Source organism: Garra rufa, chromosome 4, assembly GCF_049309525.1.
Source record: "Garra rufa chromosome 4, GarRuf1.0, whole genome shotgun sequence".
NCBI classification, from domain to species: Eukaryota; Metazoa; Chordata; class Actinopteri; order Cypriniformes; family Cyprinidae; genus Garra; species Garra rufa.
In genome coordinates this window covers 12,077,832-12,100,346 of record NC_133364.1, presented here as the reverse complement: position 1 = coordinate 12,100,346, position 22,515 = coordinate 12,077,832, and the positions used below count along the sequence as shown (strand labels likewise).

At 42.0% G+C, this 22,515-nt stretch overlaps 1 protein-coding gene across 1 annotated transcript; it reads left to right on the top strand.

The window, feature by feature from the left end:
- The first annotated feature begins 61 nt into the window (after positions 1-61).
- Positions 62-22,492, top strand: LOC141332761 (antigen WC1.1-like). The gene is made up of 18 exons (XM_073837724.1): positions 62-140; positions 231-545; positions 617-826; positions 925-1,020; positions 1,624-1,686; positions 10,832-10,839; positions 11,420-11,467; positions 11,955-11,957; positions 12,042-12,048; positions 12,135-12,253; positions 13,640-13,643; positions 16,458-16,766; positions 16,861-17,175; positions 17,273-17,575; positions 17,727-18,041; positions 19,969-20,268; positions 20,947-21,143; positions 22,439-22,492. The coding sequence occupies exons 1-18, from the start codon at positions 62-64 to the stop codon at positions 22,490-22,492; spliced, it is 2,745 nt and encodes a 914-aa protein (XP_073693825.1).
- The last annotated feature ends 23 nt before the right edge of the window (positions 22,493-22,515 follow it).

The following is a 22,515-nucleotide window of genomic DNA, read 5'->3' as shown; positions in this document are numbered from 1 at the left end:
TATTTAATTTTTATAAAAGTTTTCATCTAAATTGGTGGTTTGTTGAGTTTCACATGTTGTAATGTCAGAGAAAGAGAGCCTTGAATCATCACAGAGTCAACTGACATGTTCAGCATCTCCTCACCAGAGACAGTGTTCAAGTAAGTAGATTATGTTTTATAATTTAGAGAATAATTGTGAATTGACTAGCTGGGAAATAGATAACTGATGAGTCTCCTCGTGTATTTCAGATCATCTTCCTCTCAGACTGAGTGGAGGGGAGGGCCGGTGCTCTGGGAGGCTGGAGGTGTATCATAACGCTGTGTGGGGCTCAGTCTGTGATGATCAGTGGGACATCAGCGATGCTCAGGTGGTCTGCAGGCAGCTGGGTTGTGGAGCAGCACTGAGGGCTGATGGGAATTCAGTCTTTGGTGCTGGTGAAGGTGTTGTGTGGCTGAACAGAGTCGAGTGCAGAGGGAATGAGCTTCACCTGTGGGACTGTCCTCTCTCCCTGAAAAACCACACTGACTGCTCCCACAAAGAGCATGCTGGACTCATCTGTGCAGGTCACAGCAAAACACTGACATATAATATTCATTTTAGATCATTGTTAATGTGTTTGTTTCTGTTTTGACAGATTTTTCAGACTTGTCAGTGTCCACTACTTCTGCCACAACAACATCAGTTTCTCCTCCAGTGCACTCAACATCAGTCTCTCCTCCACAAACTCCTCCTGCAGCGTCTCTCTCAGTCTCCTCAGTGCTTGTGATTGTACTAGGAGTTGTGCTCTTCCTGCTCTTAGTGCCAATGCTTATACTGATTCAGCAGAACAGAGTGATGAGGAGAGGTAGGAGAGATCCAGAGACTGTCATATTGTGTCTTATTCAGTGTGTGATCAGTCATGTGTTGTGAACTGACAGCAGGTTTGTCTGTCTACACTCACAGCTCTCTCTAAGAGGAGACACAGGACGACGACTGAGGCCGTTTATGAGGAGATTCAGGACAGACCTACTATTAGACACAGTCTTGTCACTCAGAGGGGTGAGTAAGTGTCAGAATAATCACTTGAGAGGAATGAGTGAATGAAATCACATTGATTCATTTGTGGGGCCGTGTGTTGTTAGAAATAAAATAGGGCTAGTGTTATATGATCCAAAGGAAGTGTGTGTGTTTGGCTCATTTGTTGATTGTGAACATGACAGGAAGTCTCCTTTCAACAGAACAGCATTCTGGGTATGAAGATGCTGAACAACAACTTTCAGGTTAGAGAGCTCAAGTGTTATCTACTATGTACATAGAGATGCAGATGTTAAATTTAAACATTAACTTTGCAAGTTGTCCTAGCAGATATTAAAAATTATACACATACATATATTTTTTTAAGAAAAGCAAACACATTCTTAATTCGATTCTGTTAATTCTATCTTTGCTTTTAACATGTTTAGAACAGCAACAAGCCATAGCTGAGAATTATGATGATGCAATCACTGCTGGATTGACACCTCATGCAACAGGTTTAGTTCCTAAATTCACTTGTACAGGTTTTAACGCTGTTTACAGTATATGCATTTTATATCAATATACAAGTGGATGGTTTATAAAAAATAGCAAATCAATAGATGCCTTTTATTTTTGTTGTTGTAGATGACTTACCAGAAAACTATGATGATGTCATCATTGTACAACAGTCCTCCAGTGATTACACAGGTGTGGGTTTAAAATTACTGCCTAAGAAGAGTAGTTCCCTTCCGGGAACTCGAGCCGCGTCAGGAACGCTATGGGGAACGCCATTGGCGGGCCGCACTCTGAACTGTGTATAACAACCAATGAAATGACGGGGGTGACGTCACAGGCGCGGTGACGTCACCGACCAGGAAGTATAAAGCACGTGCGTTTGAAGCCGGCGGCAGCTTTTGTCATTCAGCGAGAGCGCTCTGTGTCTGTGTCTGTCTTGCCATTACTGCTGTTTTTGTGTCCAGTTTGACACACTTTTATTTGAGTAGTATGGCATCTTTACAACCTAAAAAGAAAAAGAGTTTGGTGGCGGTGAAGCGCCCGCATAAACAGTGTGTCCCTCCCTGCCAACGCTTCATTGTTGGTGGGGATACACACAGTTTATGCGTGGTCTGCTTGGGAGCGGAGCACGCTCAGTCAGCCCTCGAAAAGGCTGGCTGTGAGCACTGTGAACGCCTGCCGGTGCGCGTGCTTCGCTCCCGGAAAGCCCTCTTCGAGGAGGGGGCTTTCACTAGCGTGCCCCGTGGGTCTGGCCCTGCTTCCGTCGAGGCGGAGTGGCGGCTGCACTCGTGGGGCTCGCAGCTCAATCTGCTGGAGGGTATGGAGACCGGGTGATCCCCTATCTCCGCCCTCACTCAGCGGATCGAGCGATCTCCTCCTGGATGCGGAAGCCCGCACTGCGGTTTCTTCCCCCCGGGAGGAGGTCCCCGAGTTCCTCTTGTCTTCCTCCGAGGAGGTTGACATTGAAAGTGTTACAGAGGAACCACAACCGCCATCACGCTCGCCTCACTTTGAGGAGCTCGTAGAGGTGCTGACAAACGCGGTAGCCAAACTTCACATCTCATGGCCCGCGGAACAACAGCAAACACATGAGCCGCAGCGAAGCCGATTAGATGATCGCTTCCTGCGGACAAAGTCAGCACCTCCAAAACGGAGCCTTCCCTTCTTCCCCGATCTCCACCAAGAGCTAGCGAGATCGTGGGAAAACCCATACTCCTCCCGTCTTTTCTCCCCCGCTGAAAATTATGGAAATGTGGGGAGGGCAGAGGAGAATGGCTATAGGACGATGCCACGGGTTGAACAGACGCTTGCGGGCTATCTGTCACCCGACTCGGCGTCGTCCTTGAAGGCTCCGTCCTTGCCCACCAGGCCCCTTAAAGTCACATCTGGCCTGATGGGTAAGGCATACACGGCAGCAGGTCAAGCAGGGTCTTGCCTTCACACCATGGGCATCCTGCAAGCCTACCAGGCTGACCTGCTGAAGGAGTTCAGCAGCGGCGAGGAAGTCAGCGTAACAGAGATGCAGAAAACTGCAGATCTCGCTCTCCGCGCCACCAAGGAGGCCGCCCGTGCTGTTGGGCGGTCTATGGCAGCCCTGGTGGCCGCGGAGAGGCATCTCTGGCTGACCCTGTCCGACGTAAAGGAAAGGACAGGGTCACGCTTCTGGACGCCCCCCTGCAACCATTTGGCCAGGCACCAGGAGGCCCGCAAGCAGGCGGCGGCGTTCAGAACATTCCTTCCTCGCCACGTGTTCTCCTCTGAGGCTGCTGCACCATCAAAGAGGCAGCCCCAGCCGTGTACGAGCTCCCATCGTGAGGCACATAAGCAGAGCGTTGCCGCCCGTGCTCCCCCGGCCCAGCCTAGGGGACCCGGAAAGCGACGCTCTAAGTCGGGGGCTTCCAAGAAGAAGAGGCCCGACCTGAGGGTCATCCTCCAATCGAGGAAGTCCTCGACTAAACGGTCCTGACGGTTGTGGTTCAGGGCCGTTGAGGGCAGCCCCTCTCGGGGGGGTTTGCACCGTACCTCCAGGTGCGGGTTTCAGACCCCTTCGTGGCCCTCAGGAGATGAGTCAGCTAACCCTGCCAGTGTTACAGGGCGCGGCTATCTCCCGCGAACATCCTCTAGCTGTTCCGCCCGGAAACGTAGCGGCCCTGGAGAGTTCGCAGCCCCCGCGGGGGTCTCCCGAGGAGCTAGTTCAGGAGCTTCCTGCCAGTTCGCTGTTACAGGTCTCCGAGTTAGTTCCTCGAGTAAATCCAGACACCAGTCTCGAGAGGCTGGTACCCTTAGTGAACTTTCTGGCAGCGTGGAAACTACTGCCAAGAGTCTCAAATTGGGTCCTGCGTACTGTAGAGAAAGGTTATGCTATCCAGTTCGGCGCCACGCCGCCACCTTTCAACGGGGTATTTCCAACTCTAGTAAGCCCCGAGCAGGGTCTGGTGATGGAACAAGAAGTAGAAACTCTTCTGAGGAAAGAGGCCATCGAGGTGGTCTCTCCTCAAGACAGGGAATCCGGGTTCTACAGCCGGTACTTCATTGTTCCGAAGAAGGATGGGGGGCTTCGGCCCATCTTAGATCTCAGGCTGCTAAATCGTTCAGTCAGGAAGCTGAAATTCAAAATGCTTACTGTCAGGCAGGTCGTGTCACAAATCAGGTCCGAGGACTGGTTTGTCACGATAGATCTAAAAGACGCTTATTTTCACGTCTCCATCCCTCTTCAGCACAGGAAGTATCTCAGGTTCGCTTTCAGGGGCAAGGCTTACCAATACAGAGTACTTCCGTTCGGCCTAGCTCTCTCACCCCGCACTTTCACGAAGTGTGTGGATGCTGCACTGGCTCCGCTGCGACTCCAGGGCATCCGCATACTCAATTATATCGACGACTGGCTCATCCTGGCTCATTCGGAGCAGTTAGCGGTTCAACATCGAGGTGCTGTTCTCGCTCACATGAAAGAGTTGGGGTTGAGACTCAACGCCAAGAAGAGTGTGATTTCTCCACTACAGAGGACCACTTACTTAGGCGTAGTGTGGGACTCGATCTCCATGCAGGCACGCATGTCTCCTGCACGAGTCGATTCCATACTGACTGCAGTGAATGCAGTAAAGCTAGGCCAGTCACTCACTGTCAAACAGTTTCAAGTACTGTTAGGTCTTATGGCAGCCGCTTCCAACGTGATACCTTTTGGACTGCTGCACATGAGACCACTACAGTGGTGGCTCAGGACCAGGGGGTTCTCCCCGAGGGGAAACCCGCTCCGCAAGATCAAGGTCACACGGCGTTGCCTACGTGCCTTGGCCATGTGGAGGAAACCCTAGTTCCTCTCTCAGGGACCGGTTCTGGGAGCTCCTGGTCACCGCATCACGCTAGCGACAGACGCTTCCCTTACCGGTTGGGGGGCGGTCATGAGCGGCCGCTCAGCCCAAGGCCTATGGAGCGCCCATCTCTCGTGGCACATAAACCGCTTAGAGATGCTGGCAGTATTCCTGGCCCTAAAGAGGTTTCTCCCAGACCTAAGAAACAAACACGTGCTGGTCCGTACAGACAGTACTGCGGTGGTTTACTACATAAACCACCAAGGAGGACTCCGCTCACGCCCCTTATACAAGCTGGCGTACCGGATACTCCTTTGGTCTCAAGAGAAATTCCTCTCCCTGAGAGCAGTCCATATTCCTGGACATCTGAATGTGGGAGCAGACGTCCTGTCGAGGCAGGGGCCGAGGCCCGGGGAATGGATGCTTCACCCAGAGGTGGTGAAGCAGATCTGGAGAGTGTTTGGCCAGGCACAGGTGGACCTGTTTGCGACTCGGGAGACATCGCACTGTCCCCTCTGGTACTCTCTAGTTCCTCCAGCTCCACTGGGGCTGGATGCCATGGCACAGACGTGGCCGAGGCTGCGTCTGTACGCCTTTCCCCCGATCGCTCTGCTCCCGGGAGTTCTGGAACGGGTCCGTCGGTTTCAAGTGCGGCTGCTACTAGTAGCCCCGCGCTGGCCGGCACGAGTATGGTTCTCGGACCTGGTATCTCTCCTCGACGGCTCTCCATGGGAGATTCCCGTCAGGAGGGACCTCCTGTCTCAGGCTGGGGGCGCAATATGCCACCCCCACCCAGAGAAATGGAGGTTATGGGTGTGGCCCCTTAGGGGGCACAACTCATAGGAGCGGGTCTCTCAACCGAGGTTGTTGAGACCCTTCTCCAATCCAGAGCTCCCTCTACGAGGAAACTGTATGGCCTTAAGTGGAACTTATTCGCGAGATGGTGCCGCGAGCGCCACCTGGACCCAGTCAACTGCCCGGTCGGTACAGTTCTGGAGTTCCTACAGTCTCGCCTATCCGCAGGGCTAGCTCACTCCACTCTAAAGGTATACGTGGTGGCCATAAGTGCCTACCACGCCCCTCTAGGTGGCCTCTCAGTAGGTAGAGAGCCCTTGGTCATACGGTTCCTCCGCGGTGCGCTCAGGCTGAGGCCTCGAGTGACACCCAGGGTCCCCACGTGGGACCTCGCTGTGGTGCTAGAAGCTCTATGTAAGCCTCCATTTGAGCCCATAGAGGAGTCTACGGATCGCATCCTCACAATTAAGACAGCACTCCTATTAGCACTCACTTCTCTCAAGAGAGTAGGCGACCTGCAGGCCCTATCAGTGGCCCCGTCTCATCTAGAGTTTGCCCCAGGGATGGCCAAGGCCTTTCTATATCCCAGGGTCGGGTACGTCCCGAAGGTCCCCTCCCTAGCACCGCAGCCAGTAACACTGCAGGCATTTTATCCTCCTCCGTTCGCGGAGCCGAACCACAGGAAGTTCAATTGCATGTGCCCAGTCAGAGCCCTAGATATGTACGTCCACAGAGCTGCCACATGGCGTAAAACAGAGCAATTGTTTGTCTGTTTCAGCCCCCCTAAGAGGGGGAGCCCGGCTTCAAAGCCTACTATTAGTAGATGGATCATCGATGCCATATCTACAGCTTACGAGTCCTCTGGTCTCCCATCTCCGCTGGGACTTAAGGCTCACTCCACTCGAGGTCTGTCGGCCTCGAGGGCTCTGACGGCAGGTGTCCCAATTCAGGACATCTGCAATGCTGCGGGTTGGTCCACGCCCCTAACATTCGTTAGGTACTATGAGCTCGACCTCAGAGCCGCTCCAGGCTCGGCTGTACTCTCGGCCTAGTGCGCTAGGCCTGGAGGGTCAGCCACCTCCCTAGCCAGGAGGAGACTTCTCAAGGCGCATTCTTTCTGCGGAAAGAAGAGAAGTCGTTTCGCCACTTAAAAGAGATCTGCAAATTCTACCCTTTGTCCGTGCAAGCTAGACAAAGCTCTTTCAGTCCCTCTTGTCCTGGCAGTACCCCCAGACAAAGGACTAAGACTCCTCGTGAGCCCGAGGGCCGAGGGGTGCCTCTCGCACTGGCTGGCGAACCAGGCAGAGGTCACGGTTCTCGTGTGCCTGAGGGCCAAGAACTGCACAGCCCTCTTGTCCGCGGAATGCTAGACAATGGCTTAATTCTCCTCGTGCTCTGACGCAGGATGCTATCAGACCGAGTGTATTTCGGTCCCTCTGGTTTCTGGCTTTCCCCAGACCAAGGACTAAGACTCCTCGTCTGCCTTCAAATAAGGCCGAGGAGTGCCTCATGCACTGGCTGGCTACCAGGCTGAGGCCCCTACTGTCTTCCCCGTGAGCCCAAGGGCCGGGGATTGCAGTGCCCTCTTGTCCGCGTAATGCTAGACAATGGCTTATTCCCTCGCGTCCTGGCGGAGCTCCAGGCCGAGCCTTGGATCCCTCTTGTTCTGGCTGAACCCCAGACAAAGGATCACCCTCTCCTCGTGTGCCTGCGGGCCGAGAAGCACTCTTGAGGTCGAGATCACTGTCCTCGTGGGTCTGCGGACCAAGGACTACCTACACCATCTGTCCGCGGAATGCTCTACAGTGGTCATTCGGTCCCTCTTGTTCTGGCTAATTCCCAGACAAAGGACTAAGACTCTGCGTGTGCCTGAGGGCCGCGGAGTACCTCTCGCTCTGGCTGGCGACCAGACAGAGGAAGACTACCATTCCTCGTGTGCCCGAGGGCCGAGGACTTGGGGCCTTCTTGTCCACGTAATGCTAGGCAAGGGCTCTCTCCTTTTCCACCCTGGTTGAGCAGACACTCGCAGGGCTCGGAAATTATGGGGGCGTTGGTAGTCTCGTTCCCCATAGCGTTCCTGACGCGGCTCGAGTTCCCGGAAGGGAACGTCTCGGGTTACTAACGTAACCTTAGTTCCCTGAGGGAACGAGACGCCGCTTCTCGGACCATAATTCCCGCACCCTGCGGCGCTCGCTTCATTCCTAAAGAGCTGCCGCCGGCTTCAAACGCACGTGCTTTATACTTCCTGGTCGGTGACGTCACCGCGCCTGTGACGTCACCCCCGTCATTTCATTGGTTGTTATACACAGTTCAGAGTGTGGCCCGCCAATGGCGTTCCCCATAGCGTTCCTGACGCGGCGTCTCGTTCCCTCAGGGAACTAAGGTTACATTAGTAACCCGAGACGTTCTTTTTTCTTTTCTCGTTTATATTTTACTTGTAATGGCATATAAAGTTTGTTGACTATTTGTTCATGTAATTAATGATAGATACATTTGTAGCAGAGGGTGTTCAGGAGGAGTATGATGATGTGAGGAATGTCAATATATGAGTGACAGGTTTGGTATTTTATTAAAACACTTTTTCCTTTTCCTTTCACTGAATAATTTTCATTTAGTCTCTATAATAGCTATTTTTCTGTTGTCATGGTAGCTCATTTAACACGGTGGCAAATCTTCATGTGTTCATTTTCATACTTTTTAAACCCTATGTACATTAATTTGCTTTTGTTTTCTTATAATAGACTATGATGATATGGAGGAAGGTCCAGGGAAATGGAGGAGCCATGTAACTCGAAGCACACCTGCTGACTCAAACCAGCTTTTAAATGGTCTATGGAGTTTAAGTTGATCTATATGCTGTATGTTTTAGCTGCAGACCACCAATGACTTATTATATTTTGTATTGAAATCTCTTTTGAGAGGAAAATAAGTAATAAATAATAAAGTAATAAATAAATTTCCTATTTTTCTAACATTCAATGAGTTTGTACATAATTTTATAACTTCAGATTCTTTTTTTTTAAGCCAACTTATAAAAATATCATTCCTTTGAAATGTAGACCCACTGGTGGTGGACTTTTATATTATGCCTAAAGTTGTTTGAATTTACTTTAAAATAAATGTTTTCATGTGATTTTTGATTATTGTTTTTGTACACGAAAAGCGAAAGTTCAATATAATTCTGTAAAATAATGTGTTTCGTTGTTCACACATTATCCTTGTGGTCATGTCTCACTTTCTTTGCTTATTAAAAACATCAAGTGCTCTTCAAGCTAGGGTTGTTGTCATTGTTTATTGGTGCTTGTGTCTCTTCTTCTCATATGCTGTATCTTTGACAGAGGGGTAACTCTGTCAGAGCTGTAAATGTGTTTGGTGGTTGTCGGACGGCCCTGTAGCAAATTGTCTCTAAAGGAATATTCAGCACAGACCTACTAACAGACACAGTCACAGTCTGATTTGTCATGATCAACAGGCTAAGCACTTACCCCCGGCTCTATAGACATGCTTAAGGCTAGTCCCAGACTAAAATGTCTGAACTAAAAATATCTTGCTCTGACATATCTTAAAATATGTCAGTGCCATTGTTCTGTCACAAGATGCACACCTGTAATGCTTTCTTCTAAGGCATTTTTATAAAATCTGCTTAAATATAATAATTTAACTGAGGCCTAGTCCTGGCTTAAGCTCAGCACGTCTGTGAAACCAGGGCTTAATGTTTTTTTCTTAAGCCTTATTCATTTATGATTGTTAGAGAATAAACAAATGCAAATGCATAAGGCTAAACGTTAAAATGGTTTGCTTAATTTATTGCTCATAAATCAACTGTTCCCAACGGTAGTCTATAATGAAACACTATTATGCTGCTTGGTTTCATTTTCAAAACATTTTAGCACAATAAAAATGGTCTGTTTTTCTGGTCTGTTTGACCAGAAAAAAAAAAAAAAAAAACTGAATTATGATAAATAACAGAAGAATTTATTTTCCACTAACTTCCACATTGCAATTACCTCTCATAAGATAAGCACAACATGCTTAGCATCTCGTTTCTGTTGTGGTGCCGTCTTGTGGGTGAGTAACACATTTCCACATTCAACGCAAATGACCATGGCAACTAACTTCTGTTTTTCCCTATGTTGTTGCTAGTGAATTAAATAAAAAAGTGAATTAAACCTTTTTGATAAGTTTAAAACTGATTGGTAATCTGGTGTGTGATTTCTTTTTTTCTAACTAAATATTATTAAATTAAATGGAAAATTAATAAAACCATGTATTAATAATTAAGAGATCATATTAAAAAAAAAAAAAAATGGTAAAATTTATAACAGTGTCCCGATTTTTTTTTTTGAGACCAAAATTATTTATTTCATTATTAATGAAAACAATTAATACAATTAACATTTTTAACTATTAATAAAACTGTATTGTACAGCAATTTAAAATGTATATTTAACAAAAATATCAGTAATATACATTTAAAAATATACAATTAAATATATTATTGCATATGTTATTATGCTTTAAGTAAGCAGTTATCAGTCTCTGTATCTCAGCAGGTGCTGATGCTGTAAATATCCTTGAGTACTTCCTCTCTAAAATCTTTAATGTTTTCTGTATGATGTGTTACTATTTTTTGCCTCTGGCAGGTGTGTGTGTGTGTGTGTGTGCGTGTGTGTGTGTGTGTGTGTGTGTGTGTGTGTGTGTGTGTGTGTGTGTGTGTGTGTGTGTGTGTGTGTCCTTGTTTTTATCACGTTATGGGGACCAAATGTCCCCATAAGGATAGGAATACCAGTAAATTTTGACCTTGTGGGGACATTTCTCAGGTCCCCATGAGGAAACAGGCTTATAAATCATGCACAATGAGTTTTTTTGAGGAAGTAAAAGAATGCACAATCTCCTGTGAGGGCTAGGTTTAGGTGTAGGGAAGGTGTAGGGTGATAGCAAATATTGTTTGTACAGTATAAAAACCATTACGCCTATGGAATGTCCCCACAATTCACAAAAACAAACGTGTGTGTGTGTGTGTGTGTGTGTGCATGTGCGTGTGCGTGTGCGTGTGCGTGTGCGTGCGCGTGCGCGTGCGCGTGCGTGTGTGTGTGTGTGTGTGTGTGTGTGTGTGTGAAAAATTGCTTTGTGGTATAGTGCTTAGCAAGAAGGTTTTTGGTTTGAGTCTCAGAGAGGCTCATTTTTTGTTGAGTTTACATGTTCTCCATGTGTCTGCATTGGTTTGCTCACAGGTGCTCTGGTCTGTAGATCCGAAGGTTTCCTCCAAGTGCTCAGGTTTCCCTCACAAGACATGCAACATATGTGAAGCAGACACTATACATTTCTGATGGGTGTGAGTGAAAGTGAGTGTGAATGTTTGTGTGTCTATGTGTAAGCCATGTGATGGACTGGCCATCCGTTTAAGTGTCACACTAGCTGTGGCCTGACACACTGTGGTAGGCTCCAGCCCACCATGACCCTTCAGAGGATGAAGTTCAATATAAATAGAATATGATAGTAGAATTGTTTTTAGTAGCTTTAGTAGAAATGAAGCACACTGACTCTCTCTGCTGGTCATAAAGTGAACAACATGCTTATCTTCACTGTATGAGACTTATGGTTTTTGAGGGCCCACTGAAATCACTTGTGGAATGAGGTAAATTTCACATTAGTCACAGGAATTATTTTACATGAAAATTTAAAGCTAAACATATATATTTACAATATTATTCATTGTAAAGAGTTGAGTTTATGTATTAATGTCATCCTAACGTGTGCACTAATAGACATTTTTAGGACATATTCAGTTAGTTATCAGTGCTTTGATCTTGTCTCTGCAGGTGTTGGGCTTTGATGCTGTAAATAAACTGGAGAGTTTCCTGTCTCCTGTAAGTCCTATATACTTGCATATATTAATATCTATATGTGTGTGTGTGTGTGTGTGTGTGTGTGTGTGTGTGTGTGTGTGTGTGTGTGTGTGTGTGCGCTTCCCCTCAGGCGTCTCAGTACGTGGGGAGGAGTTCATCAGTACTGACAGTTTTGATATATATGGTGAAAATCAAAAAGCCTCCTCTGATTTGTCAGTGAAGTTGTTTGATGATTTCCTCTGTTGTGTCTAATAAGGTAATAGCGAGTGTGATTGGAGGGTGTTGGGCCTCTTTCTCTCATTAAGAGGATGCCTGTACTTCTGTATCATCAGTGCGGAGAAGCTTGTACTTGGTGTTGAGTTAATCATGTTGAGGATGATGGAAAGATGCCTGACACTACTTTTACTGCCTTCAGTTGTAATACTCATCACAGCTGGTAAGAACAGCATTAAAAAAGATACGCTAGAGCAATGTTATTTTCAGACATATTGTGTAATACTCATCACAGCTGGTAAGTACAGAATTTAAAAAAACAAAATAAATAGAAAAATAAATATTGTGTATGTAAATTGCTTGCTTTAATGTGGTGTTTTAGATGATAGGCAATATAATCATATATTAAGCCACAATATGTCCTCTCTCTCACTCTATCTCTCTCTCCCTCTTATTTTCTCTGTTCAATATACAGAGAGTGTGAATGTGAGGTTAGTTGGTGGTCACAGTCGCTGTGCCGGTACAGTGGAGGTTCTTCATAATGGTCAGTGGGGTAGAGTGTGTGATCTTGACTGGGATTTGGCTGATGCTACAGTGGTGTGTAGAGAGCTGGGCTGTGGAGAACCCGTAGATGCCCTGGCTAATGCATACTTCGGACCAGGATCAGGACCAGTCTGGATGAGTTATGTCATATGCGTTGGTTCAGAATCCATCCTGAAGAACTGCAGGTCAGGCGGATGGGGTAAAGGTTACTGTAATCATACTAGAGATGCTGGAGTCATCTGCTCAGGTAAACTGTCCAAAAACTTTGTCATTACTAAAAATACGTTCCTCTTTATTAATAACAATACGTTTCATTTAATCCTTTCATCAAAGTTTTCAATTAAACTTTAGATACATGCTGAGATGTGTAGTAACAAGTTATATTTATTTAGTAACATTTAATGCAGTAAATTTTTTGTAAAACTATTTTAAGGAACAATTCTCACAAATAACTAGCTGCTTATTAGCATGCATATTACTAGCATTTATTGGTATTTATAAAGCACATTTTAATCCCTTATTCTGCATGACCATATTTAATTCCTTTAATCCTACCTAAATTTAACAACTATCTTACTAACTATTAATAAATGGCAAATTAGGAGTTTATTGAGGGAAAATGAATGAATGAGTATGCGTTCCCTATTTTAAATAGTTTTTTTTAAAGTACTTTCAGTAATAGGTTACTCTTACTCCAGTTAATTTGTAATCACAAATTTGTATTTTTGCTCTGTAACTTTCAGTGGTGTTTCGCTCATTGGTTTATTAGCGTTTTTTATAAACAAAAATGTTAATAAATATGTAATTTATTTACTAATTATTTTATTTAGTTGACTGTACAGTATTACTTGGAATGAGGTCATCTGTATTACAATCACACTGTGCTGCGGGGCTAAGAGTGAATGCATCGGTGTGTCGGACAGCCCACTTTTTGAGCGGCATATATTTTGAAAGAGAATGGTCGAAGTGAGCGTGAAGTGTGAGTTATTAAATTGACAGTCAATCTAAAAAATGAAAATGATAAATAAATAAATTAGTAATAAATACGGGGGGGGATCTCTAATATTAATTATAACAATTACAATTATACACAATAAAAAATATGTTACATAAAGCAAATTAATTCAGATTAACCATTTTGTATGGTGTATACATATTTTGTAGATTTGAGCAGGGATGACTACAGTGGCCATTGCCCCTTTTCTCTTTTCTCTTTCAAAACCAAATTAAACCCTGCGGCCAGTGACGATACATTAAGGTCTTAACACACAAAACAATCGGTCTGTGCAAGAAACTGAACATTATTTACATAATTTTTAACCTCTGATCCACCACAATGTCCCACTGTCATGAGTGTGTTCACAACAGCCGGCGTGTGATGAAGAGCAAGTATTCATTACTTCAGTTGATCAGGCTCAAAAGTTGGGAGTCACTCAGGACAGTGGATCAGAGGTAAAAAAGTTATATAAATACTGTTCAGTTTCTTGCACAGACTGATTGTTTTGTGTGTTAAGAGCTCAATGTATTGTCATGAGCCGCAGGGTTTAATTTGGTTTTGTCTGTGTATATTTTTTTGACTGTAAAAGCCATGGGTCCCATTGACTGCCATTATATGACTGACAGACTGCAGCGGTTTGAGTTAAAAATCTTTGTTTGTGTCCTACTAAAGAAACAAAGTCTCCTACACTCTTAAAAATAAAAGTGCTTTAAAAGGTTCTTCACAGCGATGCCATAGAAGAATCATTTTTGAGTGAACTATTCATTTAATGTTAAAACAAGATTGAGATTTCAACAGAAAATCAATGAAAATGTAATTGAATCAACTTAATGGGGTAATGTTGGTTTATGTTAAAACAATGCTGAGAATTCAAAAAAAGTGTTACACTGTGATATATTCTACATCACTGTTTCAAAGTTTGTAGAAAACCTTTTCAAATATAAATGACACCTTTACAGCAGTTCAGTCAATTTATTTTATTTTACAGTTTAATAAAATCAATGACAAAAAGACAATGTGGGGCAAGTGTATTACAACCCTTAAAAATAACATTACTTTCAGAAGTCTGTTGTCATTATAACAGGTCCAACAGTTTAAGTTTCGAAAAGCTGGCTCTCATCAGTGTACTGCCTCTTTTCCTTTGAGTTCTATGAAAACTGAAAAAGAAAGCATGATGTTCCTTAAGAGCAAGTCAATTTAGTTGGCATATGCTAAACACAATATGATTCACTTTTGCTCAACACAAAATAGTATTTATAATACTGTTACATTTTGTATATTTAATCTAAAATCTATTAATGCTTTAGTATCAAATGGACACACTATGGCAAGGTGTCGAAACTTTCCACCTAAGTTCATAAATTTTTAATTGTCCATCCTCATCTGCTTTCACCCCTCCTAAACGAGAAGAAGGCATTGTTCTGTGTAAGCACTGAGTAATCGATGCAATACATGGGCTATGTGTAAAGCATGATATTCGTACTCACATTCATGTTAGTTGCAATACAAGAAATCTGTTAAATGTTGTTGGAACTTTAATCAGAACATTCCTAATATTATGAACGCAAGATGCATGCACTTTTTAAGAATCTAGAAAAATGGATGGTTTATTCAAAAACTTTAAATATGAGCATAAAGATCCATGCCTGGCAGATCAACGTGCCACTTCTTTCTCTCTGATACGGTAGAAAGTTAAATGAAATGAAATGCAGAGGATGTTAGCTGTGACAAGATAAGTGACAGGGCAGTTTACAGTGACAGGGTGCACGTAACTACAGGACAGAGTGGTTTGTTAAAGACAAAATTAGATGATATGATATTATGTCCCAAAGATTGCCTACTAAAGTTATACTACACACTCAAAAGTGTGTACTATTTCTACTATTAAAAGTATGTCCTATTTATCATAGTATAAGTAGGCACAATGGGATGCATCATTACTAATCATGAAGACCCACTCCTAAACCAAGCCTCCAATGAATTAGAGCAAATCAGCTAAAGCAATTTAAAAATAGCCATCATGGTTTGACACCCCACTGAACTAGTAAACCGAGATACATGCCTGCATTATCTTGTGGTCATTAACTACAAATGTCACTGTCTTTACCCATGTGTGCTATTGAATTTCATCAAATTGTCAATGCTGATTCAACACACATTGAAATGTCAATGAAAATTTTCAAAATTCAACATTGTATTAATGTCACAATGCTATCTGGGTAGTCATATGGTGCTTAGCATTCTGGAGATGTTGTTCAGCTTGGGTGGGTTGTAGGCCATCAGCATGAAGGATCCTAGGTTGCTCCCAGAAAAGATTCAATTGAGTGAAAGAGTGTAAACAACACACTGATGCTAATGAGCTATAAGCTTATAGCAGATTTTTGGGGAAACCAAAATAAAATTTCTCCGGTTACTGACATAAACTCGGTTCCTTGAGTATTCAAGCATGCAAATTTTGGGTCTGCCATGTTTCCCTACATAAATTCATATACATCAAATTTATTCTGTGTTTTAATATTATATTGGTCTATCTATTAACATTATATTGTTATATAAGGGATAGTTGTTTATTATAATTTTCATATTGAAGAAACTTTCATTTTTATTAATTATCTATTAATGCTTTGATGAATGTTACATTTGAATGTTGTGTTGATGTTCTGTTTGAGTGTCTGGCTGTGGCTTAGTAAGAACAGACAATAAAACAAAGTGAGATAAACATACTGTATGTTTGGTTTCTTGTTTGTTTCCATGCTGGGTACTTACCTGATGACTAATGTTTCATGAGTACAGTTTATATATTAAGATATCCTGCTTTTCCATTTAAGATCTGTTTAGCTTCATCTCCTTATTGTCCTCTAAAGGTTTTTTTTTTCTTCTTTTTAGCATATAACAGTTTGGCTCAATTGGAATGAAGCTACTGGGTTTTTGAAACATTCACTTGAATGTTAGAAACTAAGATGTTTTTAAACACAACCAAATTATTTTACATTAATTAATTTAGTGAATTCATTTTCCATCAGCAGTTGCATTAAAATTAAAATGAATTAGACAAAAAAAAAATGTCATCAGGGCATTACACAGCAAAATGGTTTCCTATTCCTTGTTTTGCTTTAAATTAATTAAATTATTAATGCCATTTCCAAAATCCAGTGATATTTACTGGTTTCAAAATGTTAATTTCTTTCAATTACGTATGTAAGGGTCTATTAAAAAAAATTAAAATAAAAAATACTGTTATTATCTGTGTTTTCTTAGAAGTCAGGCTGGTTGGAGGTTCTCGCTGCTCTGGGAGGTTAGAAATACTTCATAATCAGACGTGGATGTCAGTGTGTGACGCTGCCTTTGACCAGCAGGATGCAGAGGTTGTGTGTAGAGAGCTGGGCTGTGGGGCTCCTGTACAGGTGCTGGGAGAAGTTGCTTTTGACAAAGGAGACACTCAGATGTGGAAACAAGAGATTCAGTGCAGAGGAAATGAATCTCGGATTCATATGTGTCCAACATCTTACAGATTTACACTCAAATACAACTGCTCTCACAAAAACAATGTTAGACTACTGTGTGCTGGTATGTATTGACAATTTCAGCAAGAAAGATTTATATAATTTTGAAACATTTCTTCTAATATTCATAAATATATATTTTTCTTCTACATGCTCAGACATGAAATATGTGAGGTTAGTTGGTGGACACAGTCCCTGCAGTGGGACAGTGGAGGTTCTTCATAGAGGTCAGTGGGGAGCAGTGTGTGATTTTGGCTGGGATTTGGCTGATGCTGCAGTGGTGTGTAGAGAGCTGGACTGTGGAGAACCTGTAGATATTCTGAGTGGTGCTCAAGTTGCACCCGAATCAGGACCAATCTGGATAAATAATGCAATATGTACTGGATCTGAGCCCACACTGAAAAAGTGTGGATTAGCCACATGCCGTTTAAATGGTGTGTGTCATGGTAAGAGAGCTGGAGTCATCTGCTCAGGTAACCTCAAAGCTTCATTTGTTAAAAAGAAAAAGTAATCTGTTTTGTTCTGAAAGGTTTATTCATACTCAGCGTGTTTTTTTTTTTTTTTTTTAAGATGTCAGGCTAGTAGGAGATTCTCGCTGCTCTGGGAGGTTAGAGATACTTCATAATCAGTCGTGGATGTCAGTGTGTGACACTGCTTTTGACCAGCAGGATGCAGAGGTTGTGTGTAGAGAGCTTGACTGTGGGGCTCCTGTACAGGTGCTGGGAGAAGTTGCTTTTGACAAAGGAGACACTCGAATGTGGACACAAGAGATTCAGTGTAGAGGAAATGAATCTCAGATTCACCTCTGTCCAACATCACCATCTCATGAAAATAACTGTTCTCATGACAACAGTGTTGAACTGGTGTGTGCAGGTAAGAGCAGATTTCTTTTAATTCAATAAAATGTCAAATCTTTTGATTCTGTGTATGACTTTTTTATTTCTTTGTGAGACTAATCTCTCACCACTCTGTTTCTCTGTGTTTATAAGTATTTATTCTTCTATCTTCTGTATTCAATATATAGACAGTGTGAATGTGAGGTTGGTTGGTGGTCACAGTCGTTGTGCTGGTAGAGTGGAGGTTCATCATAGAGGTCAGTGGGGAACAGTGTGTGAGCATTTCTGGGATATGGCTGATGCTGCAGTGGTGTGTAGAGAGCTGGACTGTGGAGAACCTGTAGATGCTCTGGGTGATGCTTATTTTGGATCAGGATCAGGACCAATCTGGATGAAAATTGCATTTTGTTCTGGATCAGAGTCTACACTGAAGAACTGTGGATCAGCAGATTCACTGCATTATGACTGTAATCATGATACAGATGCTGGTGTCATCTGCTCAGGTGGGTTGCACCAAAGATGTCTTGCTAAATATAAATATAAACATAAATATAAATATAAAAAATGTGGAGTGCTCATAATGAAGAGTTTCCCTTTCAGACAAAAAAAATATGGCAGCAGAGTATTTAATAAGGTTTGCACTACTCCATTTTATTAGTATTATTTACCACCCCAAAAAAGCATCTTAACCCATTTACGGCTGTGTTGTTAGTAGATTACACACACCTTATCATCATCAGTTTTGCTTGTTTGCACTGCTCTTGGTGGATTGTGATGGTGTTTTTTTATTTCTTGCATCAGTAAATCACCTGGAAAACTTTTCACTTTCACTGGTGCTTTTATGGGTCTGCGTTCTCATGCTGATTTCCCCTGGCCCTAAGCCTAATGGTTAATGAGTCAGTATTTAAAATAATTTTAATGATGTTAGTAACAAACATTTTATTTATCTCAGATCTGTAGTTAATTTACATTCAGACAAGAAAATATATGAAAGTACATGTATCAAAGTTTCATAAGTTTCATTCTGTCTGCATTTACATAAAATAATGATCTGTAAGCACTGTATAATATAATACTTGTTGTAGATGCTATTACAAAAGTTGGTAAAACTTTATTCTGATCATCTATTTTGCACTTTAAGTAACGATGCACCTACATGTCCACTAACTTTAGAGTGTTGGTGGAGTCTGGTAGGGTTAGAATAAGCTGACATGTACTTGCAAATTTACTTATAGTCAGTAGAATTTCTGTTGGGGGACCATCAAAATGAAGATATTAGGCAGCCAGTATACTAATACTCTACTAATACTCTAATGAGAGTTAGTTGACACATAGGTGCAAAATTACTTAAAAGAGTCAACAGAATGTTCAAAAAGGACTATCAAAATGAAGGGTCGCTGTGATTTTGCCAAGTAAGACATGTTTCTAGATCAACATGTTTTATTGCTCCTGGATCAACATTAGTTTCTAAAAATATAGACTTAACCCAATCCCTACCTCTAAACCTAACCCTAACCACAATTTATTCCTAAAATCAGAGGGAAATGATAGTTGATTAACAAGGGTGTAAAAGCATCTAACTCTGATCGTAAGCCTAAAACTGATATTTCCTGAAAAGTTATCACTCATTTCTGTTTGGTTGATTGAAATGTTGTTCCAGGACCAACAAGGATGTTGATCCAGGAACATGTTCTACTTGGTGAAATCACGTTTACCTGACCGCCCCGGTCATTTTTGTATGTGTTCTTCTCGAATGGGAGGCAATGGCAGCCTATGAGCAGAACATAGGAAAATGTTTAAATTTGGCGCACTTGTACTGATGGAAATGAGTAGTAATCTGACCAACTTTGGGGTCTCTAGGACCAAATCTAAAGCGCCACCACCAGTTCAAATATTCTCTGTTCAAATGGTTAAAACTTTTGAACCCTTTGTTCTGGAAAAATGAAACTTAGTACACCTGATTACTCTCCTTACACTGATCACACATGTTTTCCCAGTGGCACAAAAAGATGAGTGACAGGCACTTGACCTGAAGATTGTGGGTTTGATTCCTCTTTGGTATAACTTTATAAAACTGTGTATAATGTTGTCATTTCAATTTCCTCAATAGTTGTACTAATCTTTCCTCCCCTTGGATTAGATTTGAGTGTGTCTATTTATACATTTTCTGTGCATTCTCATCTGAACTGTTCATTATTAGTTCATTGTCACCTACACTTTTGAGCCAGCTGTTTTTCATGTTCATTCGATTACTGCTGTTTTTGCTCTTCCGGCTCTGCATTGCACTTCTAGACCCTTCAGGGGCTTGACCCCATATCACTGCTTGCAGCTATATTTGTTATAATGTCTCATTTATTTTAGATAAATTGACTTGTTTATGCTAAGTCTATGATAACAGTGTCATGAAATTAATTTCTGTCACTTCTTCAGGTGTCAGGCTGGTTGGAGGTTCTCCGTGTTCTGGGAGGTTAGAGATACTTCATGATCAGACTTGGATGTCAGTGTGTGATGCTGCCTTTGACCAGCAGGATGCAGAGGTTGTGTGTAGAGAGCTGGACTGTGGGGCTCCTGTACAGGTGCTGGGAGCAGCTGCTTTTAGCAAAGGAGATGCTCAGATGTGGACACAAGAGATTCAGTGTAGAGGAAACGAATCTCAGATTCACTTCTGTCCAGTATCTTCACAGAAGCACAACTGTTCTCACAAAGATCACCAAGGGCTTGTGTGTGCTGGTAAGAGTTGGATTAGTATGAGAGTAATCAGTAGTTTAACTTGTATGAGACAGTGTAAAAACACTTGATGGTCCCCCGCCACCCACACGGTTTACAAGAATGAACTAAAAATACATCAAATATAGCACTGTAATATTGTGTTTCGGCCAAGTTGGTTCTCTCAAGGCATCTTTTAAAAAAATATGTAAAACTGAATGTTGCTATTTCACAGTGAATATACTGTCCCCAAAGGAACTTCAAAATAGAAGCGTATGTGTATGTCTCTAATTTGGTACATTAGACATTTGAATGAACAACAACAGTAATATATTCAATGCTATTTATTTTCAGATATAATATATCACACTCAATGTACAACTCAATTTTACATAAGGTAGTTTAATTTTGTCTTAGTGACAGGTTTATTCAGGTTTATTCAAACATATATATAGACATATATATATAATTTACAGTAATTAAGCTCCCTCTAGTGTTTTTATAGCTAACTAACAAACTGTGGATAACTTTCCTGAAGTATGTGGGATTTGTGCAGTATTAAGCCAGAACGTAACTGCTTACTCACTTTGCTAGTAGTTACACCACTAAGAATATATTTTAAACACGGATGAAATTCCTTTCATTTCTTCACACTGTATTGTTTCTTTTTTCTCATTTTCTGTGTATTCCCCTTTCTCTTAGATGTTATGAATGTGAGATTAGTTGGTGGTTACAGTCGCTGTGCTGGAAGAGTGGAGGTTCTTCGTAGAGGTCAGTGGGGGAGAGTGTGTGATGATGGTTGGGATTTAGCTAGTGCTGCAGTGGTGTGTAGAGAGCTGGACTGTGGAGAACCTGTAGATGCTCTCAGTGGTGCTCATTTTGGTCAAGGATCAGGACCAGTCTGGATGAGTTATTTGTTATGTACAGGAACAGAGTCTACATTGAAGAGCTGTGAATCAGCAGGATGGAATAAACCTATCTGTACTCACAATAATGATGCTGGTGTCATCTGCTCAGGTGAATCTTTTTCTTTTTTTTTTGTGTGTGAGGCAAAACTGTCTTGTTCTTATCATTAATTTCCACTGAAGTACTGGACAATCTGGAGAACATATTTCTACAAAGATTAGTTTGCTGCATTTCACAATGAAATAAACAATAATTCACACCAAAAATTACAGTTTATCATTATTCTTCTTTTGTTTGCTGTAACTTTTGCTTAACAAAGTCTGCTTAACAAAGTTGCGATATTTACCTGAAAATGCAAACTGCTGGCAACCTCAACTGTCAAGCTCTGACAAGGATTTTTTTAGTTAATAACAAGAGGTCATTTAATAAGAAAATTTCCTTGGTCTTTTGAAATAAAATACGATGCATTGTAAAAGCTGGAAGTTTTTGCCCTGCTATGGAAAAGAGCAACTTGGGCATTCTGCTAAATACATACAGTGAAGGAAATAATTATTTGATCCCCTACTGATTTTGTACGTTTGCCCACTGACAAAGAAATTATTATAATAGTTCTATAATTTTAATGGTAGGTTTATTTTAACAGTGAGAGACAAGATAACAACAACAACAAACATTCAAAAATGCATTTCGAACAAGTTCTAAATTGATTTGCATTTTAATGAGTAAAATAAATATTTAATCCACTATCAATGAGCAAGATTTCTGGCTCCCAGGTGTCTTTTATACAGGTAACAAGCTAAGATTAGGAGCACTCTCTTAAAGAGAGTCCACAAAAGCAATCAGTCAATCAGATTCCAAACTGTCCACTATGGTCAAGACCAAAGAGCTGTCTGAGATGTGTGCAAACCTGGTGACAAGGGTTTGCCACCAAGAACTAAGTCATGTTTTGTGAAGGGGTCAAATACTTATTTCACTCATTAAAATCAATTAATCACTTTTTAGAAATGCGTTTTTCTATATATATATTTTTTTCTGTCTTCCACTGCTTAAATAAACATACCATTCAAATTATAGACTGATCATTTCTTTGTCAGTGGGCAAACATACAAAATCAGCAGGGGATTTTTTTTTTTTTTTTTTTTTTTTTTTTGTGATAACACTAATCCTATGTTATTTAATTTATTTTTTTCAAAATCCACATTAAGAACCTGTTAAGCAAAAATAGCTCAATTAATGCCCGCTAAGAAGTATTTTTGAACTAGGTGCTTCTCTTATGCAATATTAACAGGTCATAAACAAGCCAGACTTGCTGCTGGATCTCATCTGTGTACTGGGAGGTTAGAGATACTTTATAATCAGAAGTGG

Bases quoted from the DNA above. Each gene is read 5' to 3' on its own strand.
- LOC141332761 (XM_073837724.1), top strand. From the start codon at position 62: ATGTCAGAGAAAGAGAGCCTTGAATCATCACAGAGTCAACTGACATGT. The intron at 546-616 runs GTCACAGCAAAA...CTGTTTTGACAG, and splicing joins TGCTGGACTCATCTGTGCAG to ATTTTTCAGACTTGTCAGTG. The intron at 18,042-19,968 runs GTGGGTTGCACC...TCACTTCTTCAG, and splicing joins TGCTGGTGTCATCTGCTCAG to GTGTCAGGCTGGTTGGAGGT.